Source organism: Amyelois transitella, chromosome 21 (genome assembly GCF_032362555.1).
Source record: "Amyelois transitella isolate CPQ chromosome 21, ilAmyTran1.1, whole genome shotgun sequence".
NCBI lineage: Eukaryota > Metazoa > Arthropoda > Insecta > Lepidoptera > Pyralidae > Amyelois > Amyelois transitella.
This window is the reverse complement of record NC_083524.1, coordinates 601,483-619,703: the sequence shown is the minus strand read 5'-3', so window position 1 is coordinate 619,703 and position 18,221 is coordinate 601,483. Positions and strand designations below refer to the sequence as shown.

Below are 18,221 nucleotides of genomic sequence, written 5' to 3'. Positions count from 1 at the left end.
TCACGTCTACATCCCTTGCGGGGCAGACAGAGCCAAAAGTCTTGAAAAGACTGATACGCCACGTTCACCTTTTTAGCTTGATGATAGAATTGAGATTCAAATAGTGGCAGGTTGCTAGCCAATCGCTTAAAAGAAGAATCCCTAGTTCTTAAGCCTATCCCTGGGTCGCCTTTTACGACATCTATGGGAAAGTGAATGAGTGGTCCTATTCTTTTTTCCTGTGAATTGAGAAGTTCCTTCTATTTTGAAGTGGATTAAAATATAAAAGGTCAAAACACGCAGACTGACCTAATTTGAATGATAAAGCTGGGTAATATTGATTATAATGATTACAGTATTAGTACTAAACATTATGCCCTGAATTGATTACGGTATTATCGATGCTATCGACTGGAACACGCATTTGATACTTCCGTACTAGAATAGCAGCATTATCCAAAATGATGATAAATTTAAAAGACTAGAAGAAATCACAACATATTTTGAAATAAGTCTGGTCCTTATTATATGGATGTAATACGATTATAAGAATTTTTTTGTTATTTTGTGAGAATGGTGAAGAATGTTCTTCAACTTGTTTGTTTCTGTAAGTAACTACTTTTGTTGCCCATATAGGTACTTGTTCTTTGTCCTTTTTGAAATGAAGACTGTCAAGATTATATTTTGTTATACCTATAACAATTCTTTGCCAAATACTTAAATACTACTGCCGTTGTATTATAGGCGTAAATAAAAAAAAAAAATATATATTATTTATTTATTTTACCTGTGCCTGAATAGTGTTCTTCGCGATCTCCAAGAGTCCATCTCCCAAGGCGAACTGAGGTGACAGCATGAAGATCTTGTGGAGGACCCAGCGCGCGTTATCTGTAGCCTGGGGTGCAAAATTCAAAATTAAAAACTTGGTTTCATTACTAGCTGTTCCGCAAACGTTGTTTTGCCATAAAGGTAAATAATTATTAAGTAATTTCTAGTTAAAAAAATGTGAAGGGTGGACAACTCTGTTCAAAGGGGTTTGAAAAATAGATGTTAGCCGATTCTCAGACCTACTGAATATGCATGCAAAATTTGGTTAAAATCGGTAAAGCCGTTTCGGAGGAGTACGGAGACAAACATTGTGACACGAGAATTTTATATACCTACTTATAAGAAAGAAAAGATAAGATTATGGGGCACTTCTACATCACTTAATAATTGTCATATCTTTTGGTTGACGTCAAATAATTTAGTAAAAACAAAGTTTACTGCCGCTTCGAAAGCGTCAGTGCAGAAGAAGCGGTAACAAACTGCACTGCAGCATTTTCTTCAACAACGTCAACTTTACAATTATCCAAACATAGAATAGAATTGTGGACGAGAAATTACACATAAGTAAAATATTAAAAAATAGTAATTGATTGGATACCTACACATATTACAGATATACATATACATATACATATACAGATACATAAGAGTCTAAATGGAGCAAGTAAATATGTCATGGAATGGAACATCATCTCAACTCAACATCGTCTGTCGCGCGGTTCCCGAGACATCACACCTAGCAGTTGAGTTCCAATTATCTTCTCTTTGTAGCAGTTGAGTTCCAATTTCGGTAAAAACATACCTCAGATTCGGAGATGATGTCCAATATGAGGAGCAGGGCGATCCCAGACAGTCCCAGGAAGGTGTTCCCGCAGAAAAGGACCATGTTGGCCATGCTGGGGTCAGTGAACAGCTTCTCAGACAAGTGGACGAGGTTGCCGCAAGCATAGCTATTGAAAAACAATTTGTTAGGTGAAAACAGGATGTTATTCGCATCTTCATTCTACTGAATCTGTCACTATTTAAATCTCAATTCCATCTTAAGCCGCAAAGTTGAACGGACCACGTTCAACTTTACTTTTAGTCTTTTGAAACTGTTGGCTCTGTCTAACCCGCAAGGGATATAGATGTGATGACGCTACATAAAAGCTAACATTTCATTTACTTCTTTGTTTTATAAAAGCTAACATTTCATTTACTTCTTCGCTTTATAAAAGCTAACATTTCATTTACTTTTTCGCTTTATAAAAGCTAACATTTCATTTACTTCTTCGCAACATAAAAGCTAACATTTCATTTACTTCTTCGTTTTATAAAAGCTAACATTTCATTTACTTCTTCGCAACATAAAAGCTAACATTTCATTTGTCTTTAATTAAAACCGTTTTACTTTGCGAAACGATACCTACTTATTAAAAATATACTGCCTAGTTATAACAGCCCTGTTTGCGCCAATTAATTATCTGTGCGCAATTTCCATTGTAAAAAAAAAGAAGAAAATCTTCGCGCCTTTTTTTGAACGTTTGTCCGAATACACATCTTTTTATCGTGTCCAGAGTTTTATTTCGTCAAAAATTATAAATCAAGACTAGTTGTCCTCATCAGCCCTTCTTTTACCATTAAAGTTTCTATAAAATGGACTCACCCAAACAACAATATGAGTACGCAGATAGCCGGCAGGTTGTTCCTCGCCACGAACACTGGGAAGTGGAAGGCTTCCATCACTATCACCGTGATCACCATGTTGATTGTTATTATCTGTGGAATTAGATGAAGATTTTAGATCCACCTACTCAGATCGCGTCTTATGTTTTGATCAATGTAGTAGGTAGGTAAAAGAAATCTTTGGTAAAGCTATAAAAATCTCGAAGATCTTACTCTGATAAAATGTCGCTTTGTTTTATTCGACATGTTAATCAAAGTTCCCCATTAAGATCTGATCTGGTACATATGGTCACGTCTATATCCCTTGCGGGGTAGACAGATCCTAACCTGTCTTGAAAAGACTGAATCTCTATCCCATGGCTGTCGTAGAAGGCGACTAAGGAATAGCCTTAAAAACTTGAGGTTCTTCTTAAAGGCGATGGACTAGCAACCTGTCACTATTTGAATCTCAATTCTACCATTAAGACAAACATCTGAACGTGGCCTATCTGTCTTTTTAAGACTGTTGGCTCTGTCTACCCCGCATGGGATATAGACGTGAATATATGTATGTAAAATAAATGATTGTAAATTTGCTGTAATTTATTGTTATGCAATGGTCATTGTATTGTATCGTACTAGCGACCCGCCCCGGCTTCGCACGGGTGCAAAATTAGGAAAAAATTACACATAAAAACCTTCCTCTTGAATCACTTTACCTGTTACAAAAAACCGCATCAAAATCCGTTGCGTAATTTTAAAGATTTAAGCATACAGACTAAAATAGCGACTTTGTTTTATACTATGTAGTGATTAAAAAAAAATATGTATATGCATGTAAATGATTGTAAATTTATTGTTGTGCAATAGTCATTGTACTGTATCGTATAAAAAAAAATAAGGTCAAAATAATCACGATCATGTCCCAAGCGAGCGCGACTCCCCAGTACAAGGCCGGGGGCACCCCGCTCAGGTAATGCAACCGCTTCTGCTGGCTGACCCTGGCGGCCACCAGCGCGGCGGCGGACCCCGCCCCCACCAGGCTGCACGCTATCAGCACCAGCCCGGAGATGCCGGCGTCGGCGACGTGCTGGTACCTGGTGGGAGACATGTTGGGACATGTTGGAAAAAAAAGGGCAGAGTTTCGCTACAGAGGTCTCTGCCTACTGTATAATAATTTGCATGCTATAATTAATACATACATAAAATCACGCCTCTTTCCCGGAGGGGTAGGCAGAGAGTACCTCTTTCCACTTGCCACGATCCACTATAATTAATGGCTGGAGGAAATATGTTTTGTTTTTACACCTTTTGTAAACCCTAGTCAAAAGCAAAGAAATATTCTATTCTATTCTACCCCACCGGGAAAGAGGCGTAATTTTGTGTATAAATAAATATATACAGGACAAATTACACTGATTGAGTTAGCCTCGAAGTAAGTTCGAGACTTTTGTTACGAGATACTTAGGTACTCAACGATACTATATTTTATAACGAATACTTATATAGATAAACATCCAAGACCCGGGCCAATCAGAAAAAGTTCTTTTCTCATCATGCCCTGCCATGCCGGGATTCGAACCCGGGACCTCCGGTGTCACAGACAAGCGTACTGCCGCTGCGCCACAGAGGCCGTCATGTATGTATGTATGTTTTGCTACACGGCAAAATGAAGTATCAGTAGTAAATATATAGATATACACCGGAATGTTTGTAAAATTTTATAGTACAAAACCTCCTTACATGTTACTGGCCAGTTATGAAAAATTGAATATGTTTTGTTTTCATAATGGAACCTAATGGAAATAATTCAAAATTGCATTAAGACGCAATAGTTCACGAGTGCATGATTTTATATTTTATAAATAAATAAGTACAAATATTGTTTAATTCAGTGCAATTAAAACAAATTTCTTAGTTTCAAGTAGGCCTATCAAAAGTTTATGTATCCTGACTTATTTCCCTTTTTTTTTCAAGTGACAAACTTATTCATTAGTTCATCATCAAACAACGCCTCACGCACACAATCTTATCAATAGTCTCATCTCATCTCATCAATAGATTATCATACATGTAGATCTCACGAAATCTCAAGTTTTCTGTCACTCACCCATGCGTACAACGCCGCCAATACTATGGTTCACTTTTTTAAAGTCACACTTCGTCTGCCTTCTTTTTAACGTTTATGTGTATATTTCATACGATTTATTGGGATTGAATTAGCTTCAAAATATGAAATTATTACTCAATGATTCTTTATTATGCAAAAGAGATAATACATTCCTCCAAAGCGACATTATGAGAAAGAGACTTTTTATGAGTAGAGCTTTAAGATAGCCTTCCATATCAGAGATCAATATTTCTTCTTTCCAGAGAAAAATGACGAAAAATCGACCCCAGGCCCCAAAGCACAACCGAACCAAGATGAGAGAGCCTTGATTTTGTTAATCCAGTCATTTTTAACAAACGCAATGACGAGAAAGAATGAAGCTACACTCACACGGTCTCTTTGGAGATCTTCATGGGGTGAAAGTAAGTGTCTCCGGCTGCTGCGTCAAAACGCCTTGAGAGCTGAGGAAGAACCAAGCTTTACTCACACGGTGTCCTTGGAGATCTGCTCCTTAGAGATCTTCATGGGGTGAGAGTAAGTTGTGATGGAGGCTGATTCCCCGGCTGCTGCCTTCAAGGCGGCTGTGTTGAGAGCGCTGAGGAAGGCCGGCATTGAATGGTGACCCTTATTGTTGTACCAGGCGACTAAGATCGTCTTGTTGTTCTTCAGAGCTGATGAAAAGCCGCCGTATCTGTAAAAAATCCACTATTATTTAACAAGATCTGCAGTTTTGTCCGGAGTACAAATGTAAGAGTTAAATAATAGATTTACTGTGGTTAAAGAACTGAACTAAGACTACTTATTTCTTGTAATTGCGTAAATTTTTGTGCAATAAAGATATTAAAAACAAACAAACAAACTGAATTAGTGTCATCTTTTAGTAAATAGTTTACGACATTACCAGGTAATAGATGATTTTAATAAAATTATGAAATCTATGGATCAGTGTGCTGTTTTATTAACAGTATAATACAGACGGTAAAACAGTATACTTATTGGCGCCATATATTAGAGTGTGCAAAATTCTAAGTAATGAACGCTTTTACCATGCCTTTTGCAAAAATATAATTTATCGACGTTAAAACTAGTCTTATTATGTCCCTTTCCACTTCTTCAATTATTTTTACGTAAAAATTGTAACAAATTATCTTAAATGTTTAACATTCTGAATTCATAATGTTAACCAACCTTTTCTCGATGTACATCTCCTGTGTTGCTATAAGCCAGTCGTTAGTGACATTTACATTTGGCAGTATCATCATCCGAGGTCTTGTCTGTGTGTCTGTAAAGTTGCATATTTGATGCGTTTCACTACAAGCGCATGTCGGCGTATCCTAAAAAAAAACGTATATAATTACATTAATTTGAAAAAATCACTGTGTATATTTTCAAGACAATTTTTTTGTAGACATTGAAGGTTCTCATAATAAGCAACTATTAGGTTCTATAAGAGGTAAGTTCAAGCCAATTTATTTATAAACCGATCACTCTTAATTCTGCCCTAAGATTAACAACACATACAACAATTTATAGGTACTTAAGAATTAAAACATTTTATCACAATTTTGGCCTCAAGCTTGAATTTCAATAGCAAAGACATAATTTTCTACTAAGGTGACTAATGGATAGGCTTATTAACTTGGGATTCCTCTTTTAGGCGATGGGCTAGCAACCTGTCACTATTTCAATCTCAATTCTATCATTAAGCCAAACAGCTGAACGCAACCCTTTAGTCATATGTTAATAATTATCCGCGTCGACCTGTTCTACCTAGGATCTAAATTACCACTGCGCAAAAGAGATTGTGGAAAAAACTACGTACGTCTTTTGTCCAGTTCTTGAATTCCTTGTCCATCCTTAGTGTAGCCATAACATTCTGGGCAAATGATGGATCCATATCTTTTGAGTACACCGATGGACTAGATCTGGACATACAAAAAACAACCAGTTAACGAAACAGTACACGCACTAAGTCATATACAGAATAGAAAAGATATAATGTGCCGTGTGGTTCCCGGCACCAATACAAAAAAGAATAGGACCACTCCATCTCTTTCCCATGGATGTCATAAAAGGCGACTAAGGGGTAGGCTTACAAACTTGGGATTCTTTTTTTAGACGATGGGCTTGCAACCTGTCACTGTTTGAATCTCAATTCTATAATTAAACCAAATAGCTGAACTTGGTCATTCAGTCTTTTCAAGACTTTTGGCTCTGTCTACCCCGCAAGGGATATAGACGTGACCATATGTATGTATGTGAAAAGATATAAGGGCGTCGGTGGTCGAATCAGTAAGGTGCTCGGTTAAAATGCGTGATGCGAAGAATGACACAGGTACAAATCCTACCACGGCCATGCACCGATGACTATTTAGAAGTTATATATATTAGTTTTAATACTAACCGATGCTCTTACGGCGATCGAAATATCGTGAGGAAACCTGCATATTCAGACAAATGGATGTGTAACCATGATCGTTCCAATTCGGGTTAATTTTACCTGCAAAAGTCGCGGAGGTCAGTTGGGAAATGCTTCGTGTAAAAACCTGACTCATCCAATCCATGGTCAAAGGCATATCCCGGGCTCCTCTCCAGAGTGGTGAGGGTGCATCCGTGACTTAAGCCAAAAGGAAGAGAATAGATAAATTAATTTGGTACAAGGTATCACTTATTGGCGTTAACATAACTTATCAACAACCGCTTCCAAAGGTGTAAAGCGGCAAAATATGTCATTTTTTTGTGGTTTCTAAGAGTATCTATTATGATGCACTGTGTCACACTACAATAACCTTCATGTACTTATGTTTGTATAGACCAACTCACATAATGAATTCCGTGGCATTTTGATACAGGCTTGGGTCTAGTTTCAGGGAGATCTCGTTGTCAGCTGGAGGCCTGATCGTGGAGAAGGCCATGGCGATGGTCACGAAGAGAGACGGTAATACTATCAGCAGGAAGAGAAGCCATCTGTGGAGAAGAATACATTTAATTAAGAGAGATGTCTCCAAAGAAAACCAGATGAACCGGCTTTTCATGGTTTCTGTGACCTACCAAATAACAAAATGTTAGTACAGTATAATATAAGAGCTATTAAAAATGTATTACCTGTTCCGAGTATAATGTATGTATCTGGCATAAAGTAGTGCCAGGAACTGTTGACAAAGGGTGCCCTTCAGAGGCCCGTCTCCACTTACAAGAGGAACGCTGTCATTCCTAATGCTGGTGCTGGAAGCGCTCTTGGATGGAGAGTCTTCTGGCACTGTGACATACAATTACAACATCATCTAGATATACGTATAAAAAATTATATAGATTGATGCACAGCTAGGAATACTGGTAGTAGGAAACTAAATTTTGGCAAGAAGATTCCTTTGACAGTGTAGAAATTCCTTAAGAGTATCAATTTTGCCATTTGAATCTCGTCAAATTAAATTCTTTGCTAGAAATAAAAATATGATAACGAAAAACCATTGTTCAAAATTTCACAAGAAACTCTTCACAAACAAATATTGACTGATTGAATTACTCACTGTATTCAATAGAATGTGGTGCCGTGTCCATTTGGTCGCAGATGTTGAAGAACACCTGTTCCAGACTGCTGCAGTCCAGACTGTAGTTCTGGTAACCTAACGCAGACTGGGCGCCTTCTAACACCTCGCATAGTTGGAGGAAGCTGGAACATACGGTTTCATCATTATCATCATGTTCATGAAGCGTGGAACAGTGTTGTCCACCCTCCACAGTCAGGTCAGGAAATATGTCATTATCAGACTATTTTCCCGGTTAAATCTATGGTGATAACTCTTAAGAGTCTGCAGTTCAATACCTAATCTTGGTGATTTCCTAATAAGGCTAATGGGCTTACCACAGAGGCACCAATAGAGAAAAGAATAGGACCACTTTATATCTTTCCACTGTAAGTCGTAAAAGGCGTCTAAGGATAGGCTTGTAAATTTGGAATTCTTCTTTTGGGCGATGGGCTAGCTACTTGTCACTATTTGAAACTCAATTCTATCATTAAGCTGAATGTACCCTATCAGACTTTTAAAGACGATTGGCTTCATTCACTCCGCAAGAGATATAAACGTGATTATATACCTATATGTATATCCAAAATCCAATTAATTTAACCGGTCCTAGAGTAAAAAGAACACGAAATTATCTTCTATTTCACTGACTCATTTCGACTACCATTTCTTCTTGTCCATCAAGCTGGTGATTACGCCTATGAAGATATAAAAAGTCCGTCAGTTAAGTGCATCAGTATAACATCAAACTTACTTGTTGTTCAATCCGTTAGTATCAAAGAACGGCAGAGCAATTTCCACTTCCACACCGATCACGTCCATCAAATAACCATTCTTGATGATGTCGCGCACCAAGGCCAATAGTTCTTTGGTCTTCTCCTCAATGGAGAAGTCTTCTTCATCAGGCAAGTCTTCCTTCTTCGGGAAGAAGACGTTAAGCTTGTAGCCAGTGCCCAGGGTGCGTTTGATTTCGATTGGGGAACCAGTCGTGTGGATTTGACCCTGTAGAAAAAAATTTAGTACATACATACATACATATAGTGTCGTCTTTATTCCTCGCGAAGTAGACAGAGCCAACAGTCTTGAAAAGACTGATAGGCCACGTTCAGCAAAAGCCATACAGCTGAACGTGGCCTCTCAGTCTCTTTAAGACTGATGGCTCTGTCTACCCCGCAAGGGGTATAGTCGTGATTATATGTATATATCCATATCAAATCCACTTGAAATCGTTGAATCGTAATAATACATACATATAATCACGTCTATGTCCCTTGCGGGGTAGACAGAGCCAACAGTCTTGAAAAGACTGATAGGCCACGTTCAGCTTTTTGATTTAGTGATAGAATTGAGATTCAAATAGTGACACGCTGCTAGTTCATCGTCTAAAAGAAGAATCCCAAGTTTATAAGCCTATCCCTTAGTCGCCTTTTAGGACATTCATAGGAACGAGTGATGTTCTAAAAGGAGATAGATGGAGTGGTCCTATTTCTTTTTATTGGTGCCGGGAACCACACGGCACAGTAAGGCGTATGTGTTTGAGATATTACCTTGTGCATTATTACAATTTGATCGCTCAGCAGCTCTGCTTCATCCAAATGGTGGGTAGTTAGAAGAATCGTCCTGTCTTCTTTGAGCTTCACTATCATTGACCATATGTCGCTGCGAATAGAAAATATTACGAGTTATCTTCAAAATTTTAAAGTATTATTGCCGTGTGGTTTCCGGCACTAATTAAAAAAAATAAATAGGACCACTCCATCTCTTTCCCATGGATGTCGTAAAAGGCGACTAAGGGATAGGCTTACAAACTTGGGATTCTTTTTTAGGCGATGGGCTTGCAACTTGTCACTATTTGAATCTCAATTCCATCAAAAAGCCAAACAGCTGAACGTGGTCTATCAGTCTTTTCAAGACTGTTGGCTCTGTCTACCCGCAAGGGATATAGACGTGATTATATGTATGTATTATTACGATTCAACGATTTCAAGTGGATTTGATATGGATATATACATATAATCACGACTATACCCCTTGCGGGGTAGACAGAGCCATCAGTCTTAAAGAGACTGAGAGGCCACGTTCAGCTGTATCGCTATATGATGAAATTAAGATTCAAATAATGACAAGTTGCTAGCCTGCCGCCTAAAAGAAGAATCCCAAGTACAAAAGCCTATTCCTTAGTCGCCTTTTACGACATCCATGGGAACGAGATGGGCGTCCTTTTTCCTATTGGTGCCGGGAACTACACGGCACCAATTCAAATTTGTCATTTCATGTCATGTTATATATGTATGTATGTATTGTTTTAAGAATCGGCTAGACAAACTTTAAAAATCTCCAAGCATCAAAATTCACACGCCTCAGCTTAATGAGCTGCTAGTGTGTTTTTTTTTTGAGATGCTAAGTTGTTTGTTTGGTAATAAATTATTTGTTAGATGGGTATAGTGGATGTTACTGTTGATAATTGTAGCGTTGATGGGTCTCTGCTATTTGATACAGGTAGCTGCTAGTGTGTTTAAAGTATATAATAACTAATAACTAATGGAACATCTTATAATACAAACCGCCTAGCAGCCGGGTCAACCCCAGCTGTGGGTTCGTCCAGCACCACTAACTGCGGGCGACCCACGAACGCCAGACCCACGCACACACGCCTTCTGGTCCCCCCAGAGAGACGGCAGACTGGAGATGACGCCATTTGACCCAGGGATAATACTTGGAGCATACTGTTGGCAAACATATTTTATAAGACAAAAAAATTTAACAGTCACATTGATGTGCCGTGTGGTTCCCGGCACCAATACAAAAAAGAATAGGACCACTCAATCTCTTTCCCATGGATGTCGTAAAAGGCGACTAAGGGATAGGCTTACAAACTTGGGAATCTTTTTTAGGCGATGGGCTAGCAACTTGTCACTAGTTGGATCTCAATTCTATCGTTAAGCCAAATAGTTGAACGTGGCCATTCAGTCTTTTCAAGACTGTTGGCTCTGTCTAGCCCACAAGGGATATAGATGTGATTATATGTATGTATGTATGTATGTGATACATACATACATACATAGAATCACGCCTCTTTCCCGGAGGGGTAGGCAGAGACTACCTCTTTCCACTTGCCACGATCTCTGCATACTTCCTACGCTTCATCCACATTCATAACTCTGTTCATGCAAGCTCGGCGGTTTCGGGTACTTTTGACCTGACCCTTTACCAGGACGTCCTTTATTTGATCAATATAATATATTGTTTATATAATATACTTTAATTTTTAATACGAAAGCAGGCTTAAGCTTTTAAGAGAATTTAATATTCATATTATATATTTACACAATTTTTAAGTTATTTTTACTTTAATTTAACAGTGACATTGATAGGAAATGAAATTACGAGCGTCGATGGGCGAATCGGTAAGGTGCCCGGTTAAAATGCGTGTTGCGCACAAAGTCACAGGTTCGAATCCCACAGCGGCCATGTACCAATGATTATTTTCGAAGTTATGTAGATACATTAGTTTGATCACTAACCGATGCTCTTACGGTGATGGTAAACATCGTGAGAAAACCAGCACATTCAGGTAACTTTATGTGTCATTTAATATAAAAACAATTAATATAATAAACTTTAGTTTTTTAATACGAAAGCAGGCTTTAGCTTTTAAGAAAATTTTATATTCATATTATATATTTTCACTAAATATTTTTAAGTTATTTTTACTTCAATTTCTTGCATAATTTACATTGCTTTAATTAGAATTCAATCTGGAATTTATGTCACGACGACATTAATTTTTAACGGTTTCATAAGAGAGCTTAAATTTAAAAAAATGGAAGAACGCTGCTGTAATCTTTACGGAGTCAACTGAAAACCTTACCTCTTTATCTCACCTCAGACTCTGTCTATAGTTATAGAATGAGAGTCAATACATAAATTTTTATCCTTACAATTATCAACTATTGATCATTTTTTATCCTTACAAATATAAACTATTGATCACCAAAGAATACAACTTTTATAAGCATACATACATATGGTCATGTCTATATTTCTTGCGGGGTAGACAGAGCCAACAGTCTTGAAAAGACTAAATGGCCACGTTCAGCAATTTGGCTTAATGATAGAATTGAGATTCAAATAGTGACAGGTTGCTAGCCCATCGCCCAAAAAAGAATCCTAAGTTTGTAAACCTATCCCTAAGTCGCCTTTTACGATATCCATATTAAAGAGATGGAGTGGTCATATTCTTTCTTGTACTAGTGCCGGGTACCACACGGCATAAATTATTTAAAAATTAATGAAACATAAAACAGGCTAATAAGTCCACAATTTATTTTTTTTACAAATCTCACCTCTCAACCTCGTCTCTCACAGCCTCCATAGAGAGACCGGTCTTCAGCTGAGCGTACAAGGCCACGTGTTCCCTCGCACTCATGTACTCGAAGAGGACGTCTTTCTGAGGACACAAACCCAGGCGGGTGCCGCTTGGGCTTTCAGACCTGATCGTCACGTGACCTTTTGTGGGCTTCAGCATGCCGGTCAGGATGTTACTGTTGGAAAAAAAATACATACATAATATAGTCACGTCTATATCCCTTGCGGGGTTGACGGAGCCAACTGTCTTGAAGAGACTGATAGGCTACATTCAGCTGTTCGGCTTTCTGATAGAATTAAGATTCAAATAGTGACAGGTTGCTAGCCCATCGCCTAAAAGAAGAATCCCATGTTAATAAGCTTTTCCCCTAGTCGCCTTTTGCGACATCCATGAGAACGAGATGGAATGGTCCTATTCTTTTATTTTCCAGGATCCAAACGGCACGGCAATAATAACAAGTATTCATTTCAATAAATATCAGCAGTTAATGCGTGGGAGGGTAACAGAATTTCAAAAAACATACATACATACATACTTAATGATAGAATTGAGATTCAAATAGTGACAGGTTGCTAGCCCATCGCCTAAAAAAGAATCCCAAGTTTGTAAGCCTATCCCTTAGTCGCCTTTTACGACATCCATCGGAAAGAGATGGAGTGGTCCTATTCTTTTTTGTATTGGAGCCGGGAAACACACGGCAATTTCAAACAAAGAGAAGCAATACTTACATAAGTGTGGTTTTACCAGCACCGTTGTGACCCAACAACGTCGTGATCTGCCCTTTGTGCAACTCCACGGAAACATTGTCCAGAGCCAGTTTCTGCCTTCTAGAGCCTTCGTTGTAGACCTTGGTGATATTGACGATGCTGACACCGGCCTTCTCACCGGAGGTCACGCAGTGAGTGATGTTGCTTCGTAATGTTTTAGGGCCTGGAAGAAATCGGTTAATTGTCAATTTTTTTATTAATTAATATATACATACATACATACATACATACATACATAAAATCACGCCTCTTTCCCGGAGGGGTAGGCAGAGACTACCTCTTTCCACTTGCCACGATCTCTGCATACTTCTTTCGCTTCGTCCACATTCATAACTCTCTTCATACAAGCTCGGCGGTTTCGGGTACTTTTGACCTGACCCTTTACCAGGACGTCCTTAATTTGATCAAGATACGTTCGTCTAGGTCTTCCCACTCCGACCTTTCCCTCCACACTCTCCTTGTATATCTGCTTAGTCAACCTGCTTTCATTCATCCTCTCCACATGACCGAACCATCTTAACATACCCTTTTCTATTCCTGTAACTACATCTTCTTTCACATCACAACATTCCCTTATCACGCTGTTCCTTATCCTGTCACTCAATTTCACACCCATCATACTCCTTAACGCTCTCATTTCCACTGCATTTATTCTGCTTTCATGCTTCTTTTGCCATACCCAACTTTCACTCCCATACATTAATGTCGGGACCAACACGCCCCTGTGCACAGCCAGTCGAGCCTTTTTGGATAGTTTCTGACTGCTCATAAAGGCATGCAAAGCTCCATTCACCATGTTCCCCGCGTTCACTCTCCTTTCAATATCACTATCATACTTGCCATCTGATGTAAACTTTGATCCTAGATATACAAACTCTTTCACTTGCTCCACTTTTTCTCCTCCAATCAAAATATTACATGCTGTCATTTCTTTCTCCATTTCAAAAACCAGTGTTTTAGTTTTACTTACGTTCACTTTCATTCCTTTCTCTTTTAAAGCTTCATGCATACAGTTTACCATCTCCTGTAACTCCTCCGCTGATGACGCCAGTATAACCTGATCGTCGGCATAGAGCAGACATTTGACAAGTAACTCATTCATCCTTAATCCTCTTTTAGACTCTTTCAAATCTGTCAAACAGCTATCCATAAATAGGTTGAACAGCCACGGTGACGCAACACATCCTTGCCTAACGCCTTTCTCAATCTTAAACCACTCAGTGTGCGCTCCGTTTATCCTGACACAAGCACTCGAATCCTCATATAAGGATTTCAGTGCTCGTATTAAGAGACTGCTCACCCCATGCATAGAAAGTGCTGACCACAATTCATTCCTCTCAACTCTGTCATAGGCCTTTTCCAGATCTACGAATGTGCAATAGACTTTTTGACTCTTGGCCAAAAACTTTTCGGCTATGCACCGCAAGGAAAAGACCTGATCAGTACATCCCATTCCCTTTCGAAATCCCGCTTGAGCATCCCATATTTTGTCATCAGTTTCATTCCATTTCATTCCATTCATTAATATATAAATAAATATTTTTATCATTTAATTCTATCATCAATTCTATCATTAAGCCAAATAGCTGAACATGGCCATTCAGTCTTTTCAAGACTGTTGGCTCTGTCTACCCCGCAAGGGATATAGACGTGACCATATGTATATGTATGTACGTATAAATATATATGGGACAGATTACATAGATTGAGTTAGCAGCGAAGTATTTTCGTGACTTGTGTTACGAGGTACTAACTCAACGATTCTATTTTTTATAATAAATACTTATATAGCTAAACATCCAAGGCACAGAACTTTCAGAGAAAGTTCGTTTCTCATCATGCCCTGGCCGGGATTCAAACCCAAGACCTCCGTTGTCACAGACAAGCGCACTACTGCTGCGCTAAAGAGCCCTCAAAATCCATTGTTTTTTTAATGTCTGTTATTCCAAAAGACATATCATCCATACCATTTACAAGGGAGTAGCCCCTACAGGAGTCTATAACTGGTGCCAAGTTTAATCTGGAAACTCTTGCTATCTTCTTCCTTCTGGCTTTAGTCCGGTTGCATCCTCACCACTCTGGAGCGGAGCCCGGGGTATGCCTTTGACCATGGATCCTGGATTGGGTGAGTCACGTTGTAACACGAAGCGACTCCCGTCTGACCTCCGCGACCTTTGCAGGGGAAGCTAACCCGTATTGGATCGATCGTGGTTACACATCCAGTTGCCTGAATGTTCAGGTTTTCTAACGATGTTTTCCCTCACTGTAAGAGCATCGTTTTGTTTCGAACTAATGTTCATACCTTCAAAAATAGTCATTGTTATATAGCCGGGGTGGGATTCGAACCTGTGCCTCTTTGCGCCATACGCATTTTAATCGGGCGCCTTACCAATTCGACATGTTCTTGAAAAACATTTGTCTTCATCGTTTATCACAATAATTGTGCCCACTTAGTACTTATCGCTTTTCTTATACCTAAAATAAAGGTTAACATCGACGCGATCTTACCAAAGTGCCGTGTGGTTCCCGGCACCAATAAAAAAAAGAATAGGACCACTCCATATCGTTCCCATAGATGTCGTTAAAGGCGACTAAGGGATAGGCTTATAAACTTGGGATTCTTCTTTTAGGCGATGGGCTAGCAGCCCGTCACTATTTGAATCTCAATTCTATCATTAAACCAAACAGCTGAACGTGGCCTATCAGTCTTTTCAAATACAAATACAAATACTTTATTTGCTATAAATGCGGTACAATTATAGGTGTTACAAAGCATATACATGTCGCGCATTTAACCAGTCATGGCATGCAAAAATACAGAAAGACTGTTGGCTCTGTCTACCCCGTAAGGGATAAACACGTGATCATATAAATGTATGTATCTTACCAAAGAATCTATCGATAAGCCAGCCAATAGCCAAATATAGTCCGGCATCGAAAACCAACATGGCGGCTGCCATTCCTATGCTCATGTCTTCGCCGTCCACCGGGGCAGTCCACAGCTGGTCCCAGGTCGCGCCCACGCCCATGGCTTCGTACCGGGCGATGTAGAGGAAGGAGTAGCATAATGCGGAGGACATCGACAGGCACTGGTGAGGAAGTTAGGAGTTGAATGAATGACCGTGTGGTTCTCGGCACTCAGAAAAAAATAATTGGACCACTCAATCTCTTTCGTCGTCTTATATCGTAAAAGGTGACTTAGGGTATAGGCTTATAAACGGGATTCTTCATTTAGGCGATGGGCTAGCAACCTGTCACTTTTTGAATCTCGATTCTATCATAAAGCCAACGTGGCCTATCAGTCTTCTCAAGACTGTTGGCTCTGTCTACCCCGCAAGAGATATAGACGTGACCATATGTATGTAATTAGACCAGTCCATCTGTTTCATCGTCTTATATCGTAAAAGGTGACTTAGGATATAGGTTTATAAACGGGATTCTTCATTTAGGCGATGGGCTAGCAACCTGTCACTGTTTGAATCTCAATTCTATCCTAAAGCCAGATAGCTGAACGTGGCCTATCAGTCTCTTCAAGACTGTTGGCTCTGTCTACCCCGCAAAGGATATAGATGTGACCATATGTATGTAATTAGACTACTCCATCTGTTTCATCGTCTTATATCGTAAAAGGTGACTTAGGGTATAGACTTATAAACGGGATTCTTCATTTAGGCGATGGGCTAGCAACCTGTCACTTTTTAAATCTCAATTCTATCTTAAAGCCAGATTGCTGACCGTGGCCTATCAGTCTCTTCAAGACTGTTGGCTCTGTCTACCCCGCAAGGGATATAGACGTGACCATATGTATGTAATTAGACCAGTCCATCTGTTTCATCGTCTTATATCGTAAAAGGAGACTTAGGGATAGGCTTGTAAACTTGGGATTCTTCATTTAGGCGAAGGGCTGGCGACCTGTCACTGTTTGAATCTCAATTCTATCTTCTTTAAGCCAACGTGGCCTATCAGTCTTCTCAAGACTGTTGGCTCTGTCTACCCCGCAAAGGATACAACATACATATAGTCACGTCTATATCCCTTACGGGGTAGACAGAACCAATAGTCCAGAAAAGACTGAATGGCCACGTTCAGCTGCTCGGCTTAATGATGGAATTGACATCCAAATAGTGACAGGTTGCTAGCCCATCGCCTAAAAAAACGATCGCCATTTTATAAGCCTATCCCTTAGTCGCTTTTTACGACATCCATGGGAGATGGAGTGGTCTTATTCTTTTTTGTTTTGTATTTGTGCCGGGAACCACACGGCACAACACACACAAAGGATACAAACGTGATTATATGTTTGTATGTATGTACGAAATGTTCTCAATGAACTTACCACAATAATCTTGTACGATGCGGACATGACGGCTTCCAACGAGAGAATAAGAACGATCGGCATGAATGTGATCAAATACGCTATAGCCGAACATACCGCCGCCAGACTCGCTTGGGAAAACAGCTTGGAGAGCATGTAACTGAGAAATATATAACAAGAAAATTTTGGATTCGAGTAATGGCAGACAGCGTCTGGAAATAAATATTATTTTTTTTTTTAAATCAGAAAATGCCGTTCTTGGCACCGATAAAAAAATAATAGGACCACACCATCTCGTTCCCATGGATGTCGTTATGGGTGACTAAGGGATAGGATTATAAACTTTGGATTCTTCTTTTAGGCGATGGGCTAGCAACCTGTCACTATTTGAATCCCAATTCTATCATTTAGCCAAATAGCTAAACGTGGCCTATCAGTTTTTCAAGACTGTTGGCTCTGTCTACCCCGCAAGGGATATTGACGCTGCAAGGGATATAGACGTGACCATATGTATGTAATTAAACTACTCCATCTGTTTCATCGTCTTATGTCGTAAAAGGTGACTTAAGAGATAGGCTTATAGACGGGATTCTTCATTTAGGCGATGGGCTGGTGACCTGTCACTGTTTGAATCTCAATTCTAACTTAAAGCCAGATAGCTGAACGTGGCCTATCAGTCACT

General features: G+C 39.3%; 1 protein-coding gene across 3 annotated transcripts in view; it reads right to left on the bottom strand.

The window, feature by feature from the left end:
* The window catches only part of LOC106140036 (phospholipid-transporting ATPase ABCA1), a 262,166-nt gene that overhangs the window by 5,682 nt on the left and 238,263 nt on the right, over positions 1–18,221 (bottom strand). For all 3 annotated transcript variants that reach the window (XM_060950388.1, XM_060950387.1, XM_060950389.1), the window contains 17 exons: positions 17,561–17,699; positions 16,112–16,313; positions 13,186–13,387; positions 12,435–12,632; positions 10,653–10,814; positions 9,636–9,747; positions 8,843–9,090; positions 8,092–8,234; positions 7,667–7,820; positions 7,385–7,528; positions 6,384–6,486; positions 5,750–5,895; positions 5,049–5,252; positions 3,368–3,548; positions 2,453–2,565; positions 1,610–1,757; positions 767–874 (listed from right to left, as the gene is read on the bottom strand). In XM_060950388.1, coding sequence (XP_060806371.1) covers positions 767–874; positions 1,610–1,757; positions 2,453–2,565; positions 3,368–3,548; positions 5,049–5,252; positions 5,750–5,895; positions 6,384–6,486; positions 7,385–7,528; positions 7,667–7,820; positions 8,092–8,234; positions 8,843–9,090; positions 9,636–9,747; positions 10,653–10,814; positions 12,435–12,632; positions 13,186–13,387; positions 16,112–16,313; positions 17,561–17,699 — 2,707 coding nt within the window. The remainder of the gene's footprint in view (positions 1–766; positions 875–1,609; positions 1,758–2,452; positions 2,566–3,367; positions 3,549–5,048; positions 5,253–5,749; positions 5,896–6,383; positions 6,487–7,384; positions 7,529–7,666; positions 7,821–8,091; positions 8,235–8,842; positions 9,091–9,635; positions 9,748–10,652; positions 10,815–12,434; positions 12,633–13,185; positions 13,388–16,111; positions 16,314–17,560; positions 17,700–18,221) is intronic.